General features: G+C 38.6%; 1 protein-coding gene across 1 annotated transcript in view; it reads right to left on the bottom strand.

The window, feature by feature from the left end:
• Positions 1-14,075, bottom strand: part of LOC140941817 (uncharacterized) — a 71,522-nt gene extending 57,447 nt beyond the window's left edge. The window contains exons 1-6 of the mRNA XM_073390828.1: positions 14,033-14,075; positions 11,188-11,352; positions 10,417-10,752; positions 8,836-9,104; positions 1,763-1,916; positions 412-734 (exon numbers count right to left, since the gene is read on the bottom strand). Coding sequence (XP_073246929.1) covers positions 412-734; positions 1,763-1,916; positions 8,836-9,104; positions 10,417-10,752; positions 11,188-11,352; positions 14,033-14,075 — 1,290 coding nt within the window. The remainder of the gene's footprint in view (positions 1-411; positions 735-1,762; positions 1,917-8,835; positions 9,105-10,416; positions 10,753-11,187; positions 11,353-14,032) is intronic.
• Between the last annotated feature and the right edge of the window lie 9,281 nt (positions 14,076-23,356).

Below are 23,356 nucleotides of genomic sequence, written 5' to 3'. Positions count from 1 at the left end.
TCTACTTGGGTATAAATACGTGCTACATGATAAGAGAAAACATCAACTACCGTGAATCCTATACTTAAGCGCCTACTTATCGTTACCTCCAAGGTGGCCGCCTAAAAGAGGTTCAGCTGCTGAACTTAGCCCCAATATGAAGAAAACCTTGAACCACTGAACTTTTATGTTATGCCATAGTCTACTAAGCGTTTCGAAAATAAGGATGATGATAAAGATGATCTTTGACAAGAAAATGACAGAGGTTGAGGGGGCTATGACACGCTCAAAGACTCAAAGGCGTATCATACAAGAGGGTATGGGCGAGGGTCGTGCGTGGAACGCGTCGCAACAGCCGTATCTCAAATAAGAAATATCGACCAAGTAGTTTCTCTCTTGCAAGAAACTAATCATATACTTTGTCAGACATACCACTTCTCCAGAACCAAACACTACTCTGTCTGTTTCTACTTCAATCCAGAATGACCGCATCTCGTTTTCCTTTAATGGCCCCGTAACGTTCTTCACCAACAAATCAGCAGTAATGTTGCCTTTGATACGTTTTAGTTTGAGCCGGTTATCCTCCGCAGACCCAATGATTATTTCATACCGCGAGCTAGTGTCAAGCGATCCACTTGTTAACAGAACGGTAACTTTTCTCTCGGCGTCAATCATGAATTGAAACTTTCGGTTGTGTAGACGGTAATGAGACGATTGGTTGTTGCTGTTTAGGAGGACAGCGTCACAAAGTGACTCTAAAAACAAACAAATTCAAATTCACTTTAGTGTAAACACTCAGTTGATAATAAATTTCCCGCGCCCTGATTGGTAAAGGATTGTGTCATAAATACTTTATTATCCTCTCCCCTTATGGGGCTTTTCAGGCAGAAATAATTCAAATGGAAAAAATATGGTTAACAATCCGAACTGGCGGGAGGCGATTTTACAAGCTTAGCGGAGAATTTAAACTTGGGACTACCGACTACAAATTCAGCTAGGGGTCAGGGCGAGACGTCCGGGTTACATGTACAGCGCTCGACCACGCTGCCCTAATAGATGAAAAAAGGAACTAAGGCTGATATGAATTTATAAGTTGTTTCCTTATAGAAAATACAAAAGGGATTCTGACAAGAACTTAGAGTAAAACCACGATATAGAGACTGTTAGTTGCACTCCATAGCACACTAACCTTCAAGTAAAACTCGCATACATCGACAGTCAATGTAAAAATCTAAATGAAGATATGACCACCGCAGTTGTAATTGCAATTTAAGAAATTTTAAGTCCGAAAAAAGTTTTGGGCTTTTGAACGGGAAGCGAACTAATGGCCTCTGCATTAGCTCTGCAGTGCTCTACCAAATTAAGTGATCTATGAAGAGCCATACATTGGAAGCAGGCCAATTTTTTGAGTTCATCTTCACCAGCGAAACGAATGAAACTTGGAATGAAGATGAATTCATTTAGCTCTGAATTCCCGCAGTTCACATCATCTTCTTTCTGTAGTCAAAATCAAGCTGTGTATTACTTTCTTCAAAGGTATTGATCTTTTAACATTCAAAGATGGTTAAACTGCTAATTCGTGGCAAAGTTTCTCAGAGCTCTAGCAAGCACACGTTTCACAAACATAGCCGAACACCAACAAGGTCCAACAATGGATCAAAATTTTAATGAAGTTATATAAAACGTATCTTTCCCCTCAAACATGGAGGATATCTTTACCAATTAACAGAATTGTTTGCTGGCTCCTTTTGTGTTTATCTGTTCAGTTTTAAAAATCACTTACTTTGATTACAATATTCATTGTAAACCTCTATTTCTTGGATTCCAACTCCGCCGCTAGCCCCATATAATTTCTTGACTGTAAACTTTATCCATTTTGCCGGGCGAGATAGAAAACTTATCTCTTCAAAATCGGAACTGTTTGCCTTTAGTGTAAACTGCAAAACACAATAAAAGTATCAAAGGGCGCGATCCATTCAACCAAAATTTCCGGAAATTTCGTTCCAAAACTCAATGGATCGGTTCGGCCCAACCGGAAAAGTTTCGAAAAAACAGGTCCACCTTTTGAGGTGGTCCTCTTTTCCCGGTCGGACCGGTCTGAATTTTGGTTGAATGGATCGCGCCCAAAATGACGCTAGTTTTGACCAAAACGTGGTTAATAGCTCCACCTCTGTTTTCACTTCACATATACCACATACGTTACATATCGATAGTGCGTTGGAAGGTGACCCAAAGCCCGTAAATTAAATGGACTGATAGCGGTAGCTACTGTCACCAAAGATGACGTCCGAGTTTACTCTAAATACTTAGTGTTAAGAGTGAAAATCACAGGCATTGTTGTTCTCTTGTTCCATTCAGGCTCTTAACAGAAAGGAAGCATAGTCATAACCTGAGATCAGGCTCTATTTTCGTTTTGCTTTGTAAATAACATTCCGGCGGGCATGGCGAAACGAAGAGAGAGCCCATTTTTAGCGGTAGCCGTTAGAGAAAATGTATGAGAACCGCTCAAATTGTGCCTGATCTCAGGTTAGCATAGTCATGAGGCTTTATGAAGTCTTTTTTTTGTCTTATTATTATTATTGTTGCTATTATTATTATTATTATTATTATTATTATTATTATTATTATTATTATTATTATTATCTTTTTTATCACAGTCTTTGCTGGTGTTCTTTTTGTGCATCAGCCGGGCGCAAACCATGCACCTAGTTCGTCAGTCACTCAAGTCAATCATTCTGTTCATACACTGAGCACCTTTCTGAAGATTCGTGCAGATCCCAGCATGCTAATCTTTTGAATCTCTGTCATAGTAGCTCTCTCTGATACTTTCTTGATGTTTTCTACCATACCCTTCTTCACTGTACCAAGCGCGCCAACAACCACAGGGATCACTACGGTTTTCATATGCCACAGTCTCTGTATTTCTAGTTCTAGGTCTTTGTACTTGCTTTTTTTTTCAGGGCTTTAGCATTTTCAGAGGCAGATCTATCTTCTTTGTTCTTAATCTCTGGCATTGTTACTTCCCTTTTGAATTTAGTAGCATTCTTGGGTATTGAATTTTTAGCTTTAGATCTTTCATGTTCAAGCACCTGCTTTGGATATTGCCCTTCTTTGTGCTTCAAATAGTGATCAAGCCCTATTGTTGCTGTTTTGAATGCTGTTTCTACATCAATCAGGCCCCTACCTCTATTATTATTATTATTATTATTATTATTATTATTATTATTATTATTATTATTATTATTATTATCTCTATTATCACAGTCGTTGCTGGTGTTCTTTTTGTGCATCAGCCGGGCGCAAACCATGCACCTAGAGCGTCAGTCACTCAAGTCAATCATTCTGTTCATACACTGAGCACCTTTCTAAGGATTCGCGCAGATCCCAGCATGCAGATCTTTTGAATCTCTGTCATAGTAGCTCTCTCTGATACTTTCTTGATGTTTTCTACCATACCCTTTTTCACTGTACCAAGCGCGCCAACAACCACAGGGATCACTGCGGTTTTCAGACAGCCACATTCTCTGTATTTCTAGTTCTAGGTCTTTGTACTTGCAATTTTTTTCAGTTTCCTTCAGTGCGATGTTTCTATCTGATGGAACAGTCATATCAATCAGATTGCAGGTGGAATTCACTGAGTCTTGAACGATGGTGTCTGGTCTGTTCTCTGTTATAATTCTATCAGTATTGACTGGCATGTCCCACATGATGGTGATGTTGTTATTTTTATTGTGCATTACGGTCTCTGGCTCGTGTTCGTACCATTTGTCTGTAATCTCTATATCATGATCTTTACATATGCTCCAATGGAGATATGCTGCAGCATTATTGTGCCTGGAGATGTACTCTGTTTTGGCTAATACCTCACATCCAGATACAATATGGTCCACTGTCTCGTTGTGTTGTGAACACATTCTGCATTTGCTCTCCACTTGCTGGCCACATACTACTTTCTGGTAGTTTCTGGTGTTTATTGCCCGGTCTTGAGCTGCTACAAGTAGTCCCTCTGTTTCTCCTTTCAAATTACTTGACAACCATTTAGTGGTGGTGACTGTGTCTACATGAGGCTTCTCTAGGATCTTTGGATACTGGCCATGCAATGCTTTGTTTTTCCACTTTTCTTCTCTCATTGACTTCATCTTGGACTTAAACACGTGTTTCAGGGCTTTAGCATTTTCAGAGGCAGATTTATCTTCTCTGTTCTTAATCTCTGGCATTTTTGCTTCCCTTTTGAATTTAGTAGCATTCTTGGATGTTGAATTTTTGGCTTTAGATCTTTCATGTTCAAGCACCTGCTTTGGATATTGCCCTTCCTTGTGCTTCAGATAGTGATCAAGCCCTATTGTTGCTGTTTTGAATGCTGTTTCTACATTAATCAGGCCCCTACCTCCATCTTTTCTTCTAATTATTATTATTATATTTTCTTCTTCTTCTTCTTCTTCTTCTTCTTATTATTATTATTATTATTATTATTATTATTATTATGGTAGTGTTACACTTCTGTATGCCCAGCACTAGTAAAAAACACAGAAGTTGGGCGTGTGACCGTTACCAACCACCGCGCCATGAAGTCTTTCTTATGTTTTAAATACTGAAATATTAAGAATATCATAGCCGGCTCTTGTAAAATATTAAAACGTCAAATAAAAAATAAGGATGTTTCCGTTTGTCCTAAAATTTTGTCCACCATTCTATTTAGCTTAAAATTTATGGCAAAATCATTATAATAAAAGATTCAATGAAATTTTTTTCTAAAACAGAGCACTTTAGCAAGAATCCTCTTGAGCAAGAATTTGAAACTGTGAGCAATGTTTAATGTACTCGATATGACTGATCTCTGCATTCTTTGTAAGATGGAGGCACTCATCTTTGGAACAAGTTCATTTACTGTTTGACTCAGATCAGCTGAATATCCTCCAAGAACATCGATAATGATGTTATTCTGTTTTACTTGCTAGCCAGGATTTTTCTCTCTCAATTCCCACATTAGTAGACAATATTTCTGTGTCTTCTCCATCTCTTTCGCTTCGCGGTACTCCAACCAAATAGGACAGCTCATTTTAATGGCAAACACTCGTTTCTGCTCTTTGTCGACTATTCTGGTGTCGATTTTGCGGGTCCTTACCTCAATGCTGTCTGCATAAACCGGTACATCCCATAATGCTCGCGCACTCCCACATCTCATACGACGGTTTGGGTTGGGTCTTTTAATACCATGGAAGCACTTCTGAAATAAGTTCAAGGTTCTTGAGCAACTCAAAGAAGAGGATTTTAAGAGCTGCGTTATGCCTCGCGAGATACTTAGTCTGAGCGAGTGTCCCACACCCCGCCAACACGTGCGGCACATTTTCGTGAAATTTATACCACACATTCGGCACATGAATGTGAAGTTCCACTCCCTTTTCCGGTTTGCCTTTGGTGGTATAATTTGGTTGGAAACATCTGTTGGTACAATTCCTTCGTGGCTGCTGCTATTATCAAGGGCCGAGTCCTCTCATCTATTTTTAGGTCAGTTTGCCTTGCATTTCTCTTCTCCCAGTGTGTTACAAAAAGTTTTCTTTTGTGCTTTGGCAAGAGTGGTCTTTTAAGCTTTTTTCCTTCTATTTCGTCACCATCCTCTGTGGTAACCCTTGGATTAGGATGCTGTAAAATTAACGTCAGAGTTAAGTGTAGCTCTGAGGCACACTTTTCAGCATCTTTGATGATCGAGTGACACTCGGTCTGCACTGCCTTCTCTTTAAACTTCCCCACGGCGCTCATGATCGTATCTGAGTTCTCAAATAATTTTACAACCGCTTTGATCTTAGTAATTTTATACTTCGCTCAACACATGATCTAAGACCTCTTCCACCGTTCTTTCTTGAATTGTAGAGTTGTGCTATCGATCCCAGGGGGGTGATTCCCATCATTCTCCAAGATAACTTTACGCGCTTTTCTATCCAATTGCTTTAAGTCTGCAAGTGGCCATGTCTGGGTCCACATGAAATACATTAAAACTGGTAAAGCATACTGTTTCGACGCAGCCACTCTGTGGTAGTCTGTCAGCGGGATAGACCAGATAATAGATAACCTTCGCAAGTACACCTTCCCTGCATTTTGAAGAACAATTCTGTCTTCTTGTTTCACATTTTTCAATACTCCCAGAAACGTCTAAGAGCAACCTTCTTCCAAACTACTAATTGCAACATGTCAATCTCCAAGTTCTCCGCCCTTGAATCAAACACCCTCTGTTCACATGTGTAACCGCGCACTTCTTCTCGTTCCACTTTACATCCACACATTTCATGTCATCCTTAACAGATCTTAGAACTCTCCGTAGCTTTCTTTCCGACGCTGCAAATACCTTCAAATCATCGATGTACAATAGATCTGTTATCTTCAGACTAATCGGATTGTACAACTTGTACCCTTCCGTTTCTTTGAGCTTCTAAGCTGTATGATTTAGGCATACGGTGAAGGGCCTTGGACAAAACGCATCACCTCCGTGAAAGTTATACTTTCTGACGCTTCCATCCCTTGCTACGTCTTAACCACGATTATAGTGTTCCACCTATTACTCAATTGCCGTATCGCTACGTCTAACCACCGATGGGAGTCGATGAAGCTCAAACATCTCCCCTAACCATCTGTCATCTACCATGCCAAAGGCTTTTCTAACATCGACCAAGGCCATACTGAGATTCCGCTTCCCCCACTGACTGTCTTGACACACCATTCGGTCAATAAGGAGGTTGTCAAAAGTTCCACTGCATTTCTCTCTCGCACCCCGCTGCTCTCGTTCCATGAAGCCATACTTCTCGAGGTGACAATTCACTGGTTTTAACAGGCACGAAGTAAACCACTTGTAGAGGGTATTCAATCAGGCGCTGATTTTCGCTGGAAAATTGGCCTGGCTTCGGAATCAATGATGTTTTACCGCCCGTAAACCACCAAGGAATGTCTTTGTGTTTGTTTGTTTGTATTAATAATGATAATAATAATAATAATAATAATAATTTTATTGAACTTTACATGTACACAAACATGTACACAATTTACAGAAACATTTGAAGTAAGAATTAAGCACTATATAACATTAAGAATTATATAAATCCTAAAAATAACAATCGCTGCGTCAATGACGATTTCGCAAATACATTCCTTGCGGCTCTTATGCGGTCAATAACTCTTGCAAACAGTCCAATGTTTTTCAATTAAGTCATTTAACAAAAGAGAATTATCCGTCTCTGATATTAAAAAGGAAACAAGTTAAAAGAATAAAATCTCGTATTCCTAAATTCCTAATTCTTTAAAAAGTTCTTTAGAAAAAGATCAGTTCGGGCAGGCTCTAATATTATGGATCTGTAGGTCTGAGTCAACAAAGTCTAGCCCAGTGTCTTCTTCTGGATCTTGAGCCTCTCAAGCATAGTATCGCAAAGCGTACGATGGCGAAAGACACTTTAGCTCTTTTCCAGGAAATTGCGTTTGAGTATCTTTCTCCCTTCTTATTTGCGATCAGCTCCGCAAGTCTTCTGTGTTACCTAACACACCCATCCGCCATTCCACTAGTGGTCGTGAAAACTAGGGAAGTGAACGTTCTTGTTTGATATCCATTACTCTTTCTGCATACTGCCTCTTCTTCCCGTTCTCATGATTCATGTAGATCTGCTTAGGAGTCAAGTCTCTGTAAGAGAGGGTGACACACCCGAACGTAGAAGAATGCAGATCTCTGTCTCTCCCAAAAACCTCGAACATGAATATCCAAACGGGCATCAGGGGACTTGTTCGCGCCATGATTTAATGTCTTCCCAGTGACCTCCTGAAGGACCGGCCATCCTTAGCATCTCTGCTTCTAAGTCGCGCAGTTCATAATGGCGCTGGATAATGAGCCCGCCACACTGACACACCATTTCGTGATCCACGCTAAATTGAACACCGCATGCGCAGAGCATTTGCGTTTCCGTTATTTCCCAGTTGTATCGTAACTTGATTGCATCTCTAAATTCCTTCTTATTCAGATAATAATCCAGCTCTTTGAGGGGAATCACGGTCAGCCAATTTGATGATCCCTTCTCTGTAGCTAACTCAGCAGCACGCTTAGCTTTTGTCGGCAGAGAGTTCTTCACTTGCTCCAGCTTTTCACTTAGACAGTCGTCTTTTTGTTTTTGTGTTTTCAGTTAAAGTGTTTGAATTTCTGAGGCAGGTGGAGGCTGGTGCTCTTGCTCAAAAATTCGCCTCACGAGTGGATTAGTAACTTTGATTGAGGCCTCGTATTCAGAAGATGGGATCACTACAGGATCTGTAAATCCAGGCCATACCATATCCACAGGGAGACCAAGGACGTCGCGTTCAACTTGAGTGACTGTATGTTCAGTGACAGCTGGTTATAATGATAATATTAATAATAATAATAATAATAATAATAATAATAATAATAATAATAATAATATTATTATTATTATTATTATTTTGCATTTGGACCACTGCTTCTGAGCCATCGTGGGTTGGTCGTACAGCGGTGAACTCTAATTATCTTTTTAAGGAAGCCGTGAAGGGGAAGGACAGTCATTGAGTGCCTTCTTTACTATTCACTAAATTATTTTGTTATAAAAATACCATTCTGTTAAATAAAATTTAAAGTTGAGCCAAAACCTCTGTAGGATAACTACGCCACCAAAACTTTGTTCACGCTGCCTCATTTCATTCAGGCAAATTTCATATTTCGACAAACAGCTAGCACGTATTCATGGAGACGGATTTTAACCTTCCAATAAGACTTTGAATATTTCAAATGTCAAGAAAAATGTCTACATTGTCTTAATCCGAGAAAAGCAAAACTCAAATGGTTACCACTAAAAATAGAGAGGATTTACTAACCTTCTCGTGTGAGCAGTCACTAAACTCCAGCAAAATCTCTTGAATCTGCTGCCCGGTAGTCACACTTTGTTGAATTCGCAGCTTGTTTACAGTAAAGCTGGTATGAAATCCAATTTTCAAGTAGGAATTGACAACGCCGCTTGATGAAGATTCCCAGCCCGTAGTAGAATTGCCGTCAGTAGCATATCTACAGTCACCACTACTTGAATTCATACAGCTGCCACCGTACTTTTGCGAAGCTACGTTGAATGGACTGCAAGTTGTGGAAGCTACAAAAATAAAAGAAACTATACTCAGCGGAATTTAACTTTGGAACTACCACTAAAACTGTAAACGATGGTTCACCTTAGCTATACAGATTTTACAAAGGGTCGTTTGCCAGATATGCTTAGCCTAGTAATATAGTACGGTCTGTTTAACTCTTGTTTCCATTTGTACGATCACTGAACCGGAACCTAAGTACCCAAATCTTATTTATTGCAGATGTTTGTAGTTCAGGATTTCGGTCCATTGATTCTCGACAACTAAATAGTACATATCATTGAGAGCAATAGAGAAAACAATCTTTACTAGGACTAAACAACGTCAATTTGAAGTCACAAGCTCCTTTACACAACCCTATCCTTCTCCACGTTTTCCTTTTTTCACAAATTTATTGTTTCTCCTCCTGCCAACCCCCTTCGTCCTTTTCTACATTTGTATCATTTCTCTACTTCCTTCCATGACACGTTCCACAACCATCACCACCTCCGGCACATGTCTGTTGTCTTTTTATCAGTTTAGGGGCATAATCTGGTTTTAGGGGGGAAATGTGGTGATTTGAGAAGGAAAGAAATTGGGGTAGAAAAGGTATAAATATAAACCAGTCAGTTCTCTTATTATGGGCTCAGAGACACCTTGTTGAGGTGGTGAAATATCTGGTATTTGTTTGGTAATTGATTTCCTTCGTTTTTTTAACTTTCAACAACCCAAAAATCCAACGTTTTTCACTGAGTTTTTCCAAATTTTAAACATTCTCGTCCCCATTTTTATTTATTAGAAAACATTCAAAAACTCATCTAAAAGTTTTCAGACATCTATATAACCAATTAAACTACCGTCCTTATGGACCCATTTTTTTACTGATTGATATCTCAATAATATAATGATACTAATTTATAAAAGCTGAAAATACCAGTGACGATAAATTTACAGAACTTGAAAATATTATTAATACATGTACAAGAAATAAAAGTTAAAACTCTAAAACTCTAAAAAAAAACAAGATAAATTGACAGTGAGGAAAAGATTTTTTTGTTTTCATTTTTTCAAATAGCTATTGACGGCCACTTTCGAATACAGAGAACAAAATATTCTGTAGCCTTGGCACACCAGTGCCGAACGCCCCGCGGTCTCCATAAGTCTTCAGAAGCACAGTGAGCAGTTCTTGGACACTGGAACGTAATGATCGAGAGAACTATGGACGTCACAAATCATGGCAAGATTTGGAAGAAAAAGGGCAGAAATAACACAAAAAAGGCTTTTAACTAGTATCCTTTCTTAAAATAATAAAATTAGGTAGATAAAAAAGTCGAAACTAACCTGATGGCACGTAAGAACAATTGATAGGGATAAGTGCTGCAATTGTAGTGGGACCTGCACCATCACTATTCTGCAGTTCTTTTTTCCAATCCACGGCGTTTTTTCCTTTGTATCCAATGGAAGTGAACGAATAGTTGGGGCCAAGAGTGGAACTAAACTGTATTCCCACCTCTTTCAGGTGTTTAGTGGGGAGACTTCGACCGCTTACTAACCCAGACTCTTGTATTGCAATCAATACTACTGTATCCTGGGGCAGACCACTTAGAAAGGTACCTAACTCAATGCATTTAGCCTCGCTGGCAGCACAATCGAATGCAGCTGACGTTAGAAACCGACCTGGATAGGAGAAGGCATGAGAGATGTGATGACAACTGATCACGTTTTACTTTATTACCTAATGGATATCTTTAGCTTAGGTTTCGCTGTCAAATGAATAAATGAGCAAAAGATGTAAATATCGCTACTTCGCGAGCTTCAGAGAGAGAGACAAAATATTGAATCCATGAATGGATTCGAACTCATAATTCCCAAACAGTGACAGCCGTAGCTTTCTATCCACTCATGATCTACAGAAAGACTCACAAGCCTGAGGTAAAGAAAACGTTTTCTAGTCTCCGACAGTTTCTAAGCATATTATTACGCCCTTTTAAGAACGGACCTAAAGGATACGCCGTTGGGAGAATTCCAGCCATTAAGGCCCCGGAATCATTCTGTAATTCAAATGCTGTTTTCCTGTGTTCTATTTGCAATATTCTTTGATTATCGATTTACCTGAAAGATGGTCAAAAACAGCTACATTGAAACCCTTAGTCTGTGGTGTGTACTCTTCAGTTTTCCCATTAACTGTGATGTAAGCTAAGCCGTTCGTGGAAGGAGTTTTTCCGGGATCATTGGTCGCTTCGGATGTTAGGCTGACATTTAGGAGCTTGATCACATCTGTTAAAACAGAAACAGATATCGTTCAACTACATAAAATCTGAACTATGCGGGATATTATTTAACACAGTTTCAGGGGGAAAATTGTTTAGGCATCTTAGGCCTAGGCAAAGCATTCGAACTTTCTATGAGACGAATCAAACTTAGTGAGTAAAGTTCAAGAAAAGTTCTTCGTCTGGCTCAGTTGAGTTAGTCTAAATGAGTTTGGAGCGTCCAACACGTTCTGTCCATCTGCATCAGACTAATAAATCGTTTGAAAATCGTCTCCGGGACAAACGTCGATCTTCACATGCCACAAACTAAACTAATAAATTAAAAATTTGTATGATAATGTATATTTAGCCTCTTTCGGGAGACAATTTGTTAAAATTGCTTTTTAGTCAGATTCAGTTGATTGGTTCGACGCATCTCAAGATTGAAGAAGATGTAAACTTAAGTTGACTCTAAGTTGGGTCGACCCAAATTAAAGTTTAGTTAGTGTCTTGAAAAGTTTGATGTTTGGCCTGCAGGGGCACCCAACGACCGTTTTCTATAAAATATTTCTTCGGAGAGGCATACTTGGCATACTTGTCAAATTGCTAAGACTCATTACAAGTATTTCCATAAACCGTTTAGGTGCACGAGTGAAAAAATACAGGGTGTCCCGAAAGTTCGTTCCTCTCCTTTATAAGTCTGTAACACAGTACGATTGGACTTGATCAGCACAGAATTTAAACCAAAGTTGTGACTTTCAATCTAAATTAATATTTCTTACTTCTTGTGCCATCTTTTGTCTCGAAATTCGATTTGTGTAATTTCGCGCCAAAGGTGCGCTGCTCGAGTAAATTTTCCCGCCTTATATTTTTGGCATTTTGTAGCCCGAAATGCTCGAACTCCTAACTTGTTTTGTGTGAATATCCTGAAAGGTAAACCCTCTCAACGAAAAAACACTCTTCTACGTACAAGCAGAAGCATTTATTTCTATCTACTGGCTTTTCAGTTAAGGAAATTCCTAAACAAATGCATAGAGAAACCGAATGTTGGGTGGTAAGACGGTAATAGAGAAATGAAGGTTTTACAGTCAAGAAACAGGGAAGACCGAAAGTCCTGAATAAAACCGCTAAAATAGTTTTAAAGAAGGCAATGTACAAAACAGGAAACCCAGCGACGTAGATCTTACAACAGTTAGCAAGTTAAGTCTGGAGCAGGTTCATGAAAAACAAAGTTTGGAGACGCCTGAGTTGGCAAAAAAACCTTTACTCCCGGCCAGAGCCGTCCGCCAAGCAACGTTCAGCTCCTCTCAAATTTGTAAAGAAGAACAGAAGCCTTACTGTGGAAAGGGGACGGAATGATCATCGTTTCTTGGATTAATGCCCAAAATATATTGTTTCAGCTGCCTAATCTAAAAGATTATACTGTTTGGGGGTCGAAGTGACTCCTGCATACTGGGTGATAAAAAAGCTCAAAATGAAACACCTAGGGCTCTACATGCTACATGGCTTATCTCACTTAATGCCGCAGCGGCCACATGGTGTGATAAAAAACAAAGGGGGGATGCCGGTAACTGAACTTCTAAACACAAGTACTCGATAGAGTAAGAAACATATTTTAGAAATTTCATGTAAAAATGAAGTTTTGATCAAACGTTATATTGCATGAAATTAGAGGAACGAACTTTTGGGACACCCGGTACACTCAGGTTGAAAGTAATTATTGAGGACACTACTTTTATGCCTCCTACAGGAGAAGGGAGGCAGCGCCATTTACGAGCCACGCGAAGGTCTAGCCGTTTGCAGGACAAACCTGAGGTAGCGCTTCATTTCTCAGCTATTTTAGAACCCTAAGTGTTGGTTCAGCCCAGGGAATCGAACGCACGACCTCCCTCTCTGCAGTCAAGCGCGCGCTCTACCTATCTGAGCTAATCCAGCTGTGGTTTTAGTTAGAAGTAGTCAACAATTGAAAAATAATTATTAGTTATCACTAGATACAGCTGAAAACGATGAAAGCACGACTTGTTACAGACATTTCAGACATTTCATTTCATTTTATGAATGAAATTCAAGACCAGTTAAGATAAGGGGTACAAATACGGTCCAAAATTATCCGGCGAAGAATGTCGTTGCTTCGAGTGAATGTTTACATGTGGTGAACTACCATACGCGGACATATGCATCTCTCTATACATCAAGCAACAACGTACGTCAATACTAAGTCCCATGACCATTTGCAAATGGCTGGAAGAAGTTTCTTTTTTGTGAATCCTTAGGCTAACACCTAACAAACACAATCCTAAGTTTATCCCTTTCAGCGATTTAAAGATAAAGCAGAAAGCATTGAATTCTTGAGCGGTAAAGCAAAATGACGGGCGCTCTCCATTTCGGTAATAAAAGAAACTCAGAGAAAGAAGTTTCCAAGCAAGAATTTCATAAGCTATCTCCTTTTGGGAAAATGTGGAAATCATTCTACTAAGGAAGTCGAATACAAAAAAACCAAAAGTTTCCAGAAAATGTATTGGACACGTTTATGTGTACTCAGCGTGTTTCTCCTTTTTTCTCTAAAAAGGTTGGAAAAAGCAATTTTAAAAAACGTTCTATTCACTACTTAGAATTTTTGAATTACTAAATTGGACTTTTTTTGTCGTTGGTGCTGGAAATCGCCCAATACTCTAAACATGCAGCACGTTTTCCCAACATCTCTTTACCATTCTCTGTGCAACTAACACTTGAAGCTTTTATGGAAGCCATTACCTCAAAATTTCTCTATAACAAGGTTTATTTTTTAATTTCTCAACCCGGTGTGAAAGTCAACTTTCAGCTCATTTACTGTACATTTTAATCATTTTCAGAGCAATTTTCCAAAAAGCGTCGATAGAAGATAATTTGCAATGGTATCCATAGTATTTCACTGCTCTAATAACATTTTAGATAAAAAATATATATATACATGTAAACGGGTCTATTAACCGTTAAGACGATACAAATAAGTTAAGAGCACAGGCCGAAATAGTTCAACTCATTGCACTCGCACTCGCTCGCTATTGTTCCGCAGTTTGTCTCCACTTTTCACACACACATATCTGATAGTTAAAAACGCTAAAGATTCCACTGCAGTGCGTTCGATTCGACTCCTTGGTGTGAGTTAAACATTCTGTAAGGAACTTATTAACCCCTTGGCTACAGATCGAGTCATTTCTGGTCGATATGGAGCAATGCTGATTGTCTATTTCTGAACCGACTTAGTTTTCAGTTAAAGTAACGAGTTCAGGAAGAACAGGTCTTTGCACAGATAACTCATTTTGCAAATTCTGACCAATACTGCCAGAGTTACCCAAAACCCATACTAACATTTTGGTTGAAAGCCCACTGCCAGCTTTGCTATTCACCTACTACTCTAAATATCCAGATAAAATGTCCCCTTACATCTAATAAGCAAGAAAAAATATTCAAAGAATTAATGTCGAAAATCTCATTTTTAGCCATTTCTGTGCTAATTGGCGAAAACCAGTCCAGAAAGTAGAAGCTGGTAAAAAATGGATTTTATGCTTCTAAAATTCCGTATCCCAGTGCATGGTAATGCAAAGTTTTCAGCGTTAATAAGCTATTCCCCAACAGGTGCATCAGTCGTTGTTAAGTGGGACGTGTAAACAGGAGAGTTTGACGCAATTTATCAGCAAACAATAGGAAAGAGTCCTTTTCATTTACGCACTTATACAGCGTTTTTTAAATTATAATTTTCACCTAGTTTTTATGATTCTTCAAAAATTACCTAAAATCGCTTTTCTTAAGGAAAACGAGGAGTGAGGAGAATTTCGATTTACAGCTCGCCTGAATAACTAATTGATTTCAAATTAAACTGAAAAAGAAGAGTCTTCATTTACCAGAGGGCCTAAAACAATGAACCTAATGAAACAAGAAAATTTTTTTTTTCATCTTCTTAAATCTTCTCGTAGTTATTACACTGAAGCAGCAAATCAAGAAACAAGGTAAAAGAGAAACGTTATCCGGATATGTTATTTTGAAAAACCCTAGAATCTTTTTGTCGTTGTTTTATAGGACACATTGGAGATTGAATGGAAATATATGAAATGACTCATATTTCGAGTCTTGGAGCTTCCTGCTTATACAATCAGTAACAGAGGGGTGTCATATACAAACGCAAATTTGACAAGTTAAGATGTTAATATTAAGATTGACCGATATGCGGGTGATTTGGTAACTAAGGACAATTCTAAGACAAACATCCCCAATACAAACTTGTAGAGAGAATTTAATAAAATCACGCGGTAGATGAAAGAATGAATATAAGCTGGCAAGTTTTCAACCATCAATTTCCCAACCAAGTCATCTTTAGTTACCTATGAATGTGACCACATGTTGGAAATTGATATTATACGGTATGCTTTTATTTAAAAGGTTTCCTTCAGGCACGTAAAGGCACATTTTTCCATTTATTTCGTTTACTTTAGAACAGGTTATGTTTACATTTTGCAGAGGCAGTATCATTTCCGATGAATTTGTATGCAGCTTTAGTATCATATGCATAACATAGCTTCTAATTCAAATACTAGCCAGGTGGTATAACAGACCTGGTTACTGAACATACTAATTTTATTGGCCACTGCACAAAAAATTAGATTTACGCAAATTTACTCAGTGTAAATATGGTGCAAAAAAGTGCAAACTAGGGGTAAATTAAAAGCAAAGATGGTAAATACCGCATTTGCTTGCCAGTTTACATGGGGGTGTAAATTTTAAAGCAAATGCGGTATTTACCGTCTTTGCCCTTTATTTAACCTTAGTTTGCACTTTTTTGCACCAAATTTGCACTGAGTAAATTTAGTGTAAATCCAATTTTTCGTGCAGTGCATGAGGATAGAGTTTATTTTATGCAACGTGAATACTGGCACAAATTCCCTCCATGGGTGCGAGTAGAGCTTTTTGTTTTAATTCCGATGTAGAGTTGCTGTTAGGGTTTACTGTGAAGGCAAAGACTCAAAACTTTTCTCCTTTCTAGCTGAAAAATGTAGAAGCGTCTCTCGCGCCGTTCTATGTAAACGTATCTCAGCGAATTTTCAAGATATATCGTTCGATAATTATAAGGGTCTTATCTTGCGCTTACACCCACTGATGCATTAATATATCTAGACACGGTAAATATGTTAAGTTTTCGAGTAGGCGCTAAGATATGCCAAGTACACGTAAGTGACCTTTTTTTTTTCACTATTCGTTTCCCTGGTGAAATGAAATGCTGTCAAGATAGTCATGGCAGCTCGCAATTGGAACACCTAACATGTTTTTTCTCTGAAATGAAATGTAAATTACGGTTGTACAAATGCGTGCGGAAAACTATTAAGAACTTCCCGCTTTAAAACTACGTTTAGGTAATTTTTTGAACAATCTTTACCTCGAGGGAACGCGTGCTAAGAATCCAGTGGCAAAATTCGCTGAATTTGGACAATTTGCTCCCTGTGCGCTCCATCTTTTCTTCCTTTAAGTGTAATTAATTCGACATGATTAAGATATAATTCGAAATCCGCGGTCCTGTCTTAACGGCTATGAGGTGCAAATGGAGTCGGGAATGACCCACTGATTACCATGAATACAAGTTGAGTAGCGAATCATGAATTTAAGCAAAAGTAAAATCTTGCACATTGAGCCGACGAACGAATACCCTTAGATCGGTAAAAACACCGATAGCTGCAATTACAAAATACTCCTCATCTAGCAAATAACGGCAGTAAAGTCAAACACTTTATGGAAATGCCAAACTGCAACTTTAAGAGGGAAATCTGCCATGATATCGTTTTTTTTAAAATTTGTATTCAAATTTAATCTTGCCGAAGAATATGGAAGGAACATTACCTTGAAATAAAACATGAAAATAATTATAGGTATTCGTTAGTCCAAGGTTTTTAATTATCGATACGCGATTGATATTCTTCAGTGATTCTCCACACTTCGAAAACTGACCAAATTTTGTTCAAATGTTCAATTTTTACATGAAAGAGCTATCGAGCAGTTTATTTTGATGATGATATTATATATGCAAGTAAACAAGTTCCCTTACTTATGTTTGGTTTATTCTTAACGTGAACTCTTAATTTTTATTTGTTAACCAGTTATGGCCGAATAGAAATTATTACAATGTTCCGGTTAATCGTTGAATACTACCCCAAACTTAAACCCTTTTAAAGTTAACGAGCCATTCTAAAAATAATGTGCGATCGCCATTTAAAGCGGCGCTTTAAATTTTAAAAACGAGAAAGGAGATAAATGCGTGCCTGTTATAAAAAACATCACCGTGGGTGAGAGAAGTTAGAAGTTTGAAAAAGTCACCAGTGAGAGTTCTTCAGTTTTTCAGGGAAACATTGACAAAATTCCCACTACATAATTATCCTTTTTATGGAAAATACCTTAGCTTACCTGAAGCATGATCGGACCAGTTTTCACAGGCAAACGAAAATTTTGTTAACTGCAACGAAAACGTTAAATATTAAGTTAGCAGCCTCAATATCTAGCAAAGACGATTAGGGTTCAAACATGTCCAATTCACTCGAGAGAAACTCCTGTGACAAACTTACAGTGATGAAGAAAAGAAACACGAATGATGACTGTGATGGAAAATGCATTGCGCTTCAATCGTTCATGTTCATGTTTCCATTATATTTCATTCAACTCAGTGTTGTTCAGTGTGTCTGATAGGTGGGCAAAGTGAGTTTCATTATAAAAGTTCCTTTTTCTTGCGTTTATCTTGTGACAGTATTAAATTTCTTATACACCCCTCTAACACGTCATATATTTAAAAGCCATTTGATTGGCTACCAGGGCATCAATATTTAACGTTGTTTTTAAAGACCTTGACTTGAAATGGCAGCTGCCTTTTAACTGAAAAGAAATTTTAAGGGCATTGCATGGCGAAATAGCGAATTTATCACAAGTCTGAAATCAATGAAAGATTCGAAATACTAATTTCCTACGAGTGGATAGGAAGGAAAATTTTCAGAAAATTATCTTGTACTAAACAAGCCATAGAGTTGATTATTTCTAAAATTATTTTTAATCAACTGCTTCATTGAGTCTGATCAGCTAGAGGTCTCCATTATTCTCAGTAGAAGCACTCTCAAGGCATAACCGAGCCTGTTCAAAAGATCGGTCGTTTTTATATGGGTATACATTCCCTTCGAATTGTTTCTTTAATTAAACATAAAACTTGATTAAAAACTACATTGCTGCTCTTAACGTCCGTGTGATAAGGACAGAACCAGTACTGAATACCGATGATTCGATAGAGATAACACAGCTGCATGCTAGAGACAATGATGTCAAGTACAATATACTTAGTGGGGATTTCAAGTCGCTAGAACAACGGGGAAAAAAAAGGTTTGCCTTGTGTTCTGATGTTGATTCTTGAGTAGTTTGATGTGCTTGCTAGATTAATTTTCACTTAGTCATCACATAACTGCGAAATTTGATATTCTTGAATTATTCACAGTTCAGAAATTGCTAGCATAGCGCAAAACAAGAGGGAGACAACGGTCTTCAGTTTGGAACCTCCCTTTATGATTCAACAGAAAATCCGAGGAATGAGCCTGCTTCACTTTAATTTTTTTCGTTAAAAAGCGCTTGGTGATTGAATAAACCAAGTTGCTTGTACACTGGAACCTTGATATAACAAACCACCAGTTAACGAAGTCCTCGATATAACGAGCAAGAACGCTCTTAGTAGCGTTGAGTGTCGCTAGCTTGGAGAAAAGTTTTGTTGTCAGTTGGTTATGCTACTTTTTTGTTGAGAATACAAAACGAGTGTTATATGTCATAATGTAAATACTCAAAACGTGAATATATGTAAGGAGAGACAGGCCACCTGCGCATCTTAGCTTTACACCAGTGTACTGAAGGCTTTGAAAATCTTTTGCATATTGATATTGCTCCAGTGAGGAGAACTCTTTCAGGGATTTTACACTCAAAAAATTGAACGATGATTTTTACCAGTATAAATATACATGTATATAGCTTCTCTGTAGCGGCCTAAGATACGGCTCGGTACAGCTTTTGTTCAGCACAGGAAAAATGTGTAAGTTTAGCAGAACCTTATACAACAGACAGTTGATTCAGTTCGCACGCTTTCCTGTGACCAGGGACTCGAGAAGCGTGGGAGCTAACTTAACGAAGCTAATATGTCAAGCTATTTGCTATCCTTTTAGAAAGCTTAAATGTGTCTTCGCATCAATTGAATTCCAAAAATAATGATCCAGTTTTGTAACTGTTTAAGACTATATTTAGGTATTGAATCTGTTTGCAGTCGTCTGTTGCAATTGGGTTGCATAGCCTGCTACACAGCCGTTATTAGAGTCCTCACGCAACGCTCCTCCCCACAAACGGCTGCTGAGACCCGAACCACATTCCTTTCCCTTTGTGTTTGTGGTTTAACGAAGAAACCAATCATGTATTCTTGGGTTGCACTTGACGTCACCAAAAATCAAACTAAGAAACTATCGATTCTTCTGAGTTTCTACTTTCACGAGGTATTACAGCACCTAAACATCTTTACATAAACAAGTTTTTGGTTCGAAAGGGTTCTTCGTTTTGCGAGAGAGGACACTTTAATTTCCAGGCTTTTGCGTGACGCGGCATTTAGCTGGCGGCCGGGAAAGCTCTTATGTGGGTTAAAAACATTACCGATTTTGGGAGATTTTGCAATCTAAACATTCCTTGTCTCAGAATAAATATTACTGTAATCTTTATGAGTTCCTCAAGCGAAGAATTCACGCATTAGTAGGAAAACTCGAAAACAGATGTTTCTGTTGGTATCCGGCGGCCATATTGGTGTTCCAGAAAGGGACACCAACACGGCGTTTCCATACAAAGCCTTATAAATTTAGGTACAGTGGAACCCCGTTAATGCGACCACCGTTGGGCCATAAAATCCTGGTCGTAATAACGAGGTGGTCGCATTAACGGGGTCTTCAAAATAATAAAATGACTCAATGGTTGTTACGTCTGGTTTGAAAGAATATGGTCGTAATAACGAGGTGGTCTTATAAACGGGGTGGTCGTAAGGCGGGGTTCCACTGTAAATCGTTTTTCCCAATATCTCGCAATTGAAATATTTCACAAACCTGATTCTTGACAAGGGTTTTTGTATAGTTTCCTTTTTTCATTTCATGTGCCGGATGTGCTCGTTGTGTTGCTCCCGGGCTGCTGTACATGTGAGGACTAAACTCAATTTGTAAACTCCCAAGGGTACTGATTCAATTTAAAGCAATCTTATAATTTCTCAATGAGCGATTTCCTAAAACTATACACGGAAACTTACTTTATAAGCACATCCATGTTGTGCATAACATTTGCTCGACTTGCTTGCTGCTGCTGCTTATCTCTTAAATTTTGCATAGGACTACGACAACACTACTCCAGTTAATGAATGGCTTGTTTTCAGGCGACGTTTTTTATTGTTCTGTCATTCACACATGGAGCACCGATAAAAGCAAAGCTGTGATTGGAGGAGTCACCTTGGTGCGAACACCTTCCAGAAAATGGGAGCTGAATTCTAATTGGTTAACCGCGGGAAAGGAATGTGGTTCAATTCCCAGCAGCCGTTCGTGGGGAGAAGCGTTGCGTGACGACACTAAAAGATGCTGTGTAGCAGACTATGGATTGCAAGGATGGAAATGAATTGAAACTTTAGAAAGCTGGACCAACGTCAAGTTTTAATGCTCTTGGCTTGCGCACCTTGATGAAATTTTTGTGGTATCTTCTTCATAACTCCACTAGAGCATTTTGTGTCATGGTTCAGGGTACGAAGTAATGATTTAAGAACAGAATTGACCTATAAAAACAGCTGCAGTATCTTCGTGATATAGTTCCTTCAATCCCCCCTCTTTGTATTTCTCTTAATGGCAGTTACCTCAAAAGTAACATTCCAAACTATATAGTTGTATATCTGTGCAAATTTAAAAGCGATTTTCGAACAGTTGTTGTAACAAGGTACCAAACTAAAAAATGTAAACAGGCAAAAATGGCCGACTGAGACCCTGCTCCCGGCCCCTACTCACATATAGGCCACTGGAGCAGAGTCGTTGCAGAGCTCCCACCCTCACCGGTCCGCCCGCACGGGGGCCGACAGAAGTCTAAAATTGTTAAAAGTACAGGTCATCAGTATATACAAACCGGAGGCTTGGTTTCCTCCCGCTTGGGAGGTTCTTTAGTGTACGTTCTTCGAGGTAGAGCCCCGTTTTGGTGTAAAAGTAATTTCGCATCTTACGCCGAGCGTCCTAAGCAAGACGAGCCAAATACACCTGCATGAATAAGACCATTGCGTTTTAGTACTATTTTCCTTCTATGTGTAAATTTGCCTTCATTTTGTTTCGAGGGTCTCCTTAAGGGAGCAGTCTGGTATGGTTGAAAGCATTGTTTTTCGTCCATATCTTCACGCCCTTTTTCTTAAATATCTAGACAAGATTTCATTCAATCAAAAAATGTCTCAATTAAGTTTCAGTTTCACTTTCAGTTAGTTTATTTTCCAGAAAAAAAATATATGTATACATATAGACATACAGAAACCACACATGCTCCTTCAGGAATGAACGGTAAAAAATGAAACTGAGCTCAGCAAGCACTATGGAGCCCAAAAGACATGGAAATTACCTATGAAATTAATTGCTGTAAAGTAAGGCAAGCCTGATGGTATTCTAATATCAACAAAAAAGGTAATGTGTAAGTGAAAAAAATATTTTATTACGTAAACCGAAAATGTCAACACTCAATCATAGAAAAGAACTTACATCGACCTACAGACATTCTAAGAAATTCCTGTTAAATACCGTGTTTGTTTAATTGAATGAACACGACCTTTCATTACACCCGTCGTCCAATCATGTCACGCTGTAAGCATTGTTTCTTATTTTTAAATTTGTATGTCTTTAAATGTAAACGTAACTTTTGCCAGTTGCCTGATGATTGCTTCGCAAGAAGCATGAAACTCGGAGTAGCAAATCTTGCTACTCCGAGCGAGTAGCAAATCATTTGCTACTCCGACTGACTTAGCCTACCGCTTTAAATATATGCATAGAGACATTCAATATATTACAAAAATGTTAGTTAAAGATTAAAGAGACGTATATTGTAAAAGAAATAAAAGTAAACGGCATAATCATACTAAAATATAATTAGGATAAAAAGCAAGCAAAACAAAACAGACAAAAGAGACAAAAAACAGCAAAAAACAAGTATTATTTACAAGTGGTGAATCAGCTAAGTCCTTGGTTCAGTAATTGTACTGCAGAATTTTAGGATGATTTTTCGAATGTTTTCAATCTATAAGTGGGGGGGGGGGGGGGGGGGAATTAAAAAAAAAAAAAAAAAGAGAGAGAGAGAGAAATAATGGATTTGGGGGGTTGGTAAAAATTAAAATGTGAAGTGAATAATAAGTAAAAATTTTTGATACCAGATAGTCTCGGCACCACCACAACAAGGTGCCCATGCCTCTGAGCCCATTAGCGGTTTATGTGTATACCTTTTCTACCCTCATCTACTTCCTTTCCAAATCAACACCATTTTTCCCCCAAAAAAACAACCAGAATGCCCCTAAATTAACAATGTCAAACTAGTATTATCTGGTTTATCTGGCAAATGTGATTTTAGCATCGGAATTGTTCTTGTAGAAAGTTCGTAATTACAACTGAAACAAAATATCACCCCTGTTTGAGAAGGCAGCATGGCCCAGTGGTTAGGAACTCGAACTTGCAATCGAAGGCCCTGAGTTAAAGTCCGCCCTGACCGCGCGCTAGCTGAAGTTATTCACGATAGTCCCAATTGCTCGAAATAACTGTATTTCAGCAAGATCTTTGGGAAGCTCTCACATTTGGCCCGCTGAGGCAACTATTTGCTTGTCTAAGTCAATGGTTCAGATAGCGAATGACTTGCTGGAATCTTGGCCGCTTGGCAAGGGAGCTTTAAAAGTTACTTGCCCAGCAAAAAAGCTACTTGTCCCGACTACTGAACGGGACTGATTTCGAGCTTTGGCG

The sequence above is a fragment of the Porites lutea genome, chromosome 6 (assembly GCF_958299795.1).
Source record: "Porites lutea chromosome 6, jaPorLute2.1, whole genome shotgun sequence".
NCBI classification, from domain to species: Eukaryota; Metazoa; Cnidaria; class Anthozoa; order Scleractinia; family Poritidae; genus Porites; species Porites lutea.
Note: the sequence above shows the minus strand (reverse complement) of the source record. Positions and strands in the feature narration are given on the sequence as shown.